This window comes from Varroa jacobsoni, unplaced genomic scaffold (assembly GCF_002532875.2).
Source record: "Varroa jacobsoni isolate VJ856 unplaced genomic scaffold, vjacob_1.0 scaffold_1260, whole genome shotgun sequence".
Lineage (NCBI taxonomy): Eukaryota > Metazoa > Arthropoda > Arachnida > Mesostigmata > Varroidae > Varroa > Varroa jacobsoni.
The window spans coordinates 60,715-68,158 of NW_019214162.1; the positions used below are offsets into that span (position 1 = coordinate 60,715).

The following is a 7,444-nucleotide window of genomic DNA, read 5'->3' on the forward strand; positions in this document are numbered from 1 at the left end:
TACTTTATGCATGTTATTGGTAGACTAGAAGAATGAGATTACCATATCGCCTACAGGGGGCTCAATACTGCTGCATATAATTTTTTTTCATCATTAGATTTCTTCTATAGTATATGTCGACTGATTACCTAATTATATTTAACTAATTATATTTACCTTGTTCATATATATATATATATATATGCATTTTACATTTCAGTGGAATGCGTATCTCTTGATGAAAATTAGAGAGAACAGGTTCTCTTGAGCTACTGGCCATAGTCACCGAAACTTTATTAAGTATTAAGAGTACTTTATAAAGCACAACACAGTATTTTTCTTTTGCAAATAAAAGAAGTTCGTCGTAAATTCAACAAAAGATTTACTTTGACCTAGGTGTGCCTACAGCTCAATAGGCTCGAAATCAGAAGTGTCGAAGGACGATTTGTAATCAGAGTCAATCAATGATTACCCCAACAGGCCTACGTGGGTACATTGTTGTTTCGAGTCTCGGCAACATTACATGAATCCTCTACAGTTTATATAAAAGAACAAAATTATTGTATTTTGTGCTTTCTCTGTTAGCCATAACGTTTCTAACGGTACTACGCTGCTTTGTCCGCATACAATGGATTATTAAAATCTTCAGCAGCGCGCCCCCGACCTACTGTTTTTAAGAACGAAATGCCACAGCTTTCTTGTGCAGATAAAGAGTTGTTTCTAATCGCCATTTAACAACTTGATAGCACTTCTGCGTCTCTGTGATACCTAATGCATTTCCACTGTCAAGTGAGCAGTAAGACATGCCGTATTTCGAAAAATTGCATTCTGGAAGTGACATATCCAGGGCGTTGAGGCTAAGCGTGCCATTGCCTGTATTATCAGAGACACGGAAAGTCTAAATTCGACCGTGTGTTTTTCTTTTTTGTTCCGAGTTTATTTACGAATATGTACATTTATCGTCTATACGAAGGCAATGAGCGAGCTAAAATGTCAACATTTTTTGCTCATCAATGAATTGCTTCGGAACGGGCGTACCCGTCGAAGACAAATGTGCCATCCAAATACAACGCCATCGCAGGCAGCACAAATTCACTCTTTACCACACCATTTTCGCTGTAGTGTACTCAAATCTTCGCTATATAGCAATAAAACCAGCGAACTCGAGACCATAGATGCTTCATTTTGCAGCTTCATCTCATCGTATCGTTCAGGCCGAGGTTAATAACTTCATACATATAGAACATACATTTTCAGATACAGGCTTCGTTCTGGTCATACCTGGTCCAATATGTACATAGCATTGGTGGAAAAATTTGCACGCTAGGCGAAACCGTCAAATATTTTTTACTCAATTCTCACGTTATTTTTTTTTAGAGTGCAGTTCAAGCTGCTAGAATTACTTCAGGCAATGTGTATCTTTTGCCGTACCGTGACCCGACGTATTCCCAACGAAATTAATATTCTATTGAGTAAATGGTACGCAGTGAATACGAAAACGGGCAGAGTTTGTGTTAAATATTAAGCGCTACGTGCAGGCGATTTCGGCTTTGAACACTGCATTTTTTCAATTGTAAATAGCGGACCTTAGTCAATACCCAGAGATCCTCATTTTACGCTAGCTAGACAACATCAAATTAGAACATAACTATTAAATTTTGTTTTAAATATTTAGCCCATTTGCAAGATAAGTGAAACTCAGTCCCTATTAAAGTTATCACCATAGAGCGCGACACAATCTAGATCCCTTGATTTTGCCATCACAAAATATCCAGACGCCTTCTAGTTAGGTCTAGTCTCAACTGTTACGCATGACCGACAGCAGTAGCGATAATTTTACTCTTCGTATTGCTATTGTCGCCTGCCGTTTCGAGTCATCGGGGCAGCGACGAAAGTAGCTTCACGCTACACGGTCGCTGTCTCTAGTAGGAAACCGTTCTATTCGCGCACGGGTTGCTATCTTTCTGTTCAACTAGAAGCCAAGTGACTAACGAGTAAGAACTGTGATCCCGTAGAAAAAACAACTCCTTAATTCGAGAATCTTTGAATAGCCGACAAACCAGCCATTTAGCCACCTGCGGCGTAACTTCAGCTAACGATATACGTTGAAATGATGAACCGTTTGTTCTTTATCGCCTTTATTTGATTTGGCCATAAACTATCACAGAACTAAGCTCATTTCGATCGGTCGTTCAGCTTCTTGCGGTCGATAATTTTTTACGTCGGAAGGCTAAAACCATGCTAAATTACATCAATGTGTAGTCTTAAAATCAAGAGCTGATTAGTGCATGTATTTAGAGACCTGAGCAAGTAAAAAAATAGAAAATCTTCAACGTGTAACGAGCGACATAGTGGCTGAATTAACTAGCATGTTGAAACTCGTTGAAAGTCTGATCGTCGCGTTGGTGACAGTTGGTAATATTGAAGATATACAAAGCAGTAGTGCCAGATCACTTTCGTATAGTTACTACCCGAACGTCAAGACAAAAATGGGTAAGTACAGCATTTTTTCGTGGTGCATTCTCAGAAAAGAGTGTATTGTTCTCAGTATTGGGTGCGCATTCGCTAACCCGTTTCTCCGTACCCGTCCACCATTATCACTTTGAGGTAAAATCAACGACGATATCAATCCTTCTCTTTAGAAGAAATTGAGAGGAGTTAGTTAGCGATCATTTTTTATTTCTCAAATCAGATGTTCTTCGTGTGCAATATATAATTAGCAATATATCAAATCAAATTAACTACAGTTATTTCTTCGTTTTCTATGGCCTATCCTATTTCCCTAGCGCCACAAAACTGTATCCCTAATCTGTCGTATGATTAAAATAGGAACAAGAGAACGGATAGAAACAGTAAGTACATGTTACACACACGGTTGTTAATTCAAAGATCTTTTTGCATCTGCTGACCTGTATCAGATAAATGCGTGCATCCTATATACGCCGTCCTATTCACAGGAGATTATTACCCAAAAGGCCTGTGCGAAAGACACAGGTGCTTTATTAATGCCGGTGGACAAGGTTAGTGGTATGGTATTATATCATTGATCCCTATCATTTGATCCGCTGATAAACGTATTGTGGTTAATGCAACGTTTTATTCCAACTCTATACTTCGATCGACTAATGAGGTAGGCTCAGTTGTACCTAATATTGGCCGATGGCAACCACAGTCACGGAGCAAAGTGGCGAGCTAAAAGGGTACTTTTCCTACAACAATTTACAAGCATTATGTTAGAGCAAAAGGAAATGATTTAAACTTATCTAACACTAAACATTTTTGCCTTACAAACACTGAGTGTGAGCGCATCTCTACCTAGACAAACTCATTGGTATTAGCCATGACGTTGTGTTTGTGAAAATATCTGGGGTTGTTCATAATAAACGCGTGACGCATAAAGTAGAATTAGAATGCCGTGGTTCTATTATCGTTAGGAAGCGTCATTTGGCCTTTAATTTTCTCTCTATCCCAGGTATGGGCAATGGAGGTAGGATATTTTCGCTGCAGCGTTTGAAGGTTATCCGCGAAAGAAGAACGCTATCGCTAGGATATAGCCATGTTCCCGCGATATTTGGGAAATATTGAAGCTTCCGCTGTAGAATGGCACGATCGTGCTAGATCATAAGTTACGTCATTGGTCGTGTTAATCATAACTGCATACAACTTGAATTTAAGAAAAAATCCACTAACGCTCTCTCTTTGGTAAACAATCAATTGAAGGTCATTTGGTATTTATGAGCAGGTCACCTTGAAGTAACAGGATGCCCTCCACCGCAGATTCGTGGTTGTTGGCCCCTGAGCAATGAAACTCAACCTTATCCAAGGTACGTAGCTAATTAATACAATTTGCAGTGCGTATACAGAGCGTCTATCTTGGTGCACGCTGATCTAACATTGGCTTAATTTGAATGTATAACAAGATTTAGACCGCTTTCTCGCCGATGAGCGATTGTCGGAAGAGTCACTTTTTGGGGGGTGAGCAGGTAGTCGCCGACGCCCCTGTTCCAGAGCGGACCATTTCTACCGACGTTTATGCTGTTGCAGATGCTGCAAGCACGTGATGGTGTGTGTCCAAGGAGCGATGGATCACGGGGATCACGGCAGTTTCAGCGTCGTCGAAGCCAGCCCGGGCGATTTGAAACCGAGGCCGTATCGCCGACCCCGAAAGGGGCTTATCTCACACTATTGCAAATAAACACAAGAAACTCTCAACCCGTGAATTAGTCGCCATTCGTACCTTATGCATCTAGACATTGAGCTATAGTATATATATACGATATTTAGTAACGGTAAAAGCCCACATCACACAGAAATGCTTAGGGCGAACATGTAGTAACGGATAAAATGATCGAACAATTGGCCCAGAATTTAAGCTATAGCTAGAATAAAGTATTTTTGCCGCGTCTAACAAGATCAAAGCAAATTTTTTTAATTCGCTACGAGAGTTACGATTTTAAGTATAAGCTTTGAAGAGTGCAACGATAGGATCATTTACTTATGAATTAGGCTACTCGAGGGAGTAGGTTTTTTTCGTCCATCACCCACGTAGTAGAATAATAAAAATAAACGTATCGCAAAAATAATTATGAGGATTCCTAACGAGCAATGTTTCAATTTGACTGATACTGATGTTTACCAGTACGTCTTCAGCGTAAGAATATGATTTTTTATTAGGTTAATTAGAAGTAAGTAATCAATTGACGGAAGCACATTAGTGCCCAGTTAATAGTGTTCGTTTCCCTTCCTGGAAACTCTCCTCGAATCGATTTTTGTGCCATCCGAAACCCAACTGGGTAAACAGTTCCTTTAAAAAAGGTAATTTGTTATTCCTATAGACCATAATACTACTCAATGCAAGCAATGATCGGATAAAGAGGTGTTCTAAAGGGAGAGCGGGAACGACTATAACACGGTAACGTTATATACATCTAGACCGGAACGCTTGAGTTAGATATCTTACGTCAACTTAGGGCAAATCTCCGAACGAACGACCGACTAACTTTATGCAGGCGGATTATGATGTTTTTGTATTTGGTTGATTTTTAAAATTGAGCACGATTCCGAGAGAAATTCTGACAACAAGATGCGGGAAGTTTTTTATTTTCTATCTGACGAACGAAAGCTCCGTCCGGCTACGACAGAGTGACCCGCTTAAAATGCCAATCACAAAACAACCAACGATTTTATCAACGGCTGCCGTACGTCGGTAGTGTTCTTAAAAGATATCGCAACAGAACCATTGCACCTACACGCCAAGGGTATCATAGACCTCACTTTAACGTGTTTAAAACTTAAACATAGATCGAATGGTGCGGCAAATTTTCTTTTTTTTTTTTCCTATTTCTATTCTATATCTATCTAACCATTTTGCTATTTGCTTAATTATTATTAGGTTATTGCGTCTATTCTCTATACATTTTTAACACAGAAGATACATAGGGAACTTTATCAATTCGATCTAAGACGAGCCGGCAAACTTTGTACATAGACAGACACAAGGCTTCTTCTCAGACTGTTATTTTTTACGTCTGCGATGGTGACGTGTTTGTCAGCAAAGGGAAGAAACACAGAGATGATTTAGGCCTGCAGATAGATACTTTGATTTTACTATGTAAGTTGACGCAATACGACAACCTCTACGGGCCTCTAATTAGGCACGAGTATTAGTATTTATTTTGTCTAAGCTTCACTTATTTATGTAACTCATTCTCTAGCTGTTTTCGTTCGCCGACACTTTTTACTGTTTCACTGGACCAGGAACAAACATGTAATAGACATTGCTTTTTTATAATGTTAGCAATTAGAATATGCCTATAACGCGGTAAGTAGGCTACGTCGGCCCGTTTTTTTTGAGTCAGAATAAAAGTGACCGTTCTCTGCTCAAAACTGGCCGTTACGATTTTTTTTTCTATATAAAATAAGCGTACACATTTTCTGAATCATTTTTCTTTGTTCTTTAAAAGCTTCGAGAGCAAAAAGAACAGTATCATAAGGAAGATGTTAATAAATACAAAGTTCGCAGATGTTTTGAAATATGGCGAAGCAATATTTAATAGTATATATATATATATATATATATATAGTACCGGATGTAAGCCGCAACACGATTATTAGGATTATTAGCTATGCTTCAAATTCGCAATGAGGCATACTAAACCCGTCGTAACAGTAGGTTTACCCCTAAAAAACGTCTTATTTTATTGACACATATTATGCATGCTTACGTACTCGTTAGATATGCACGTCGCCAAAGTAGAACGACTTTCCGGATCTGTCGTCCCGAGTCTGTCTTGACTGTTGGCTCGCTGAACAAGGCCACAACTTAATAGGTGAGGCTGATTGGTTACTGTTTTGCTTAGGTAAAAACGAAAATATTTTAACCATATGGCTTTCGTTACTCTCCCTGTCGACACTCTTCAGAATACAAAAGTTCCGAGCGATCGAAAATGCTTCGGACCTGTTCATATAGCACTAGAAACTCGGTAATATATACGCGTATGCCTAATAAGTTGCAAAAAAAAAAAAACTTATATGCTAAACACTGCTTTTGGCACCATGCTTTGGTACGGGTCTAATGGCATGCCAATATAACAAATCCACTTATCTGATCTACCAACCGAAAGTTTAACTAGTGGGCAGTGAAAACATGAATTTGAGTGATTTTCTTAGCATCGTTCATCGATACAATTTATTCATCGTTTTCCATCATTATACATTATCGTATTTGTCCTTTTATCTCTGTCTTTAGTTGCTGTCGTCGTGATTTTCATTTAATTTTTTCTACCTTTAAGTAACATAAAGTAATTTAAAATGTACACACTTAGCAGTTTTAATAAATTTCTTGTATCCGCTCATTTCTTTCCTATTTATCTGCCTTTACCCTCTGTATGATGTGTTCGTCGTAAGCACTGCTCCCCGGTACCTTTTGTCGTCTCGGCCTTGTCGCTTATGGATTTTTTTGTGTATATTTTTTCGGTGTAATTCCGTGTACCGACGATGCGTTTTCTGATCGCACTCTCAGCCGCCCCCTGTCTATTTATCCCATCGTTCACCACCGTTTTCAGCAAGCAATATCACGTCTCCTTTTAGACATTGCTATTATTACGAAGAAATATTATCATCAATGTTAATTTTTGTGTGATCTGCCGACACATCATCGCTCATTTATTTTGCCCTCATTTCTCAGTACTTCAATTGTTCCTGGCTCTGTCTTCACATCATTATCATGTCATCAATCAATAGCGACAACATCCACCTTGCAATGTCATTATTATAATAATAATATTTATATCATTAGCATTATCATTAATATTATCGTTATTATTATAATTAGTGTCGTCTTAATTTACCCACTTGTTTTCTTTGTAGTTCGTCTTCTATTTACAATAAATATATATTATATTTACATTTTAATAATGATGACGACGTCTAAGTAATGCCGCTTTAATTCATAGCCGTTCATACA

At 38.5% G+C, this 7,444-nt stretch overlaps 1 protein-coding gene across 1 annotated transcript; it reads left to right on the top strand.

Moving 5' to 3' along the window:
* The first annotated feature begins 1,773 nt into the window (after positions 1 to 1,773).
* Positions 1,774 to 4,199, top strand: LOC111268137 (uncharacterized). Its single transcript, XM_022846901.2, has 4 exons — positions 1,774 to 2,472; positions 2,898 to 2,999; positions 3,722 to 3,803; positions 4,024 to 4,199. Exons 1-4 carry the CDS (start codon positions 2,349 to 2,351, stop codon positions 4,172 to 4,174), a joined length of 459 nt encoding a protein of 152 aa, XP_022702636.1. The 5' UTR covers positions 1,774 to 2,348; the 3' UTR covers positions 4,175 to 4,199.
* The last annotated feature ends 3,245 nt before the right edge of the window (positions 4,200 to 7,444 follow it).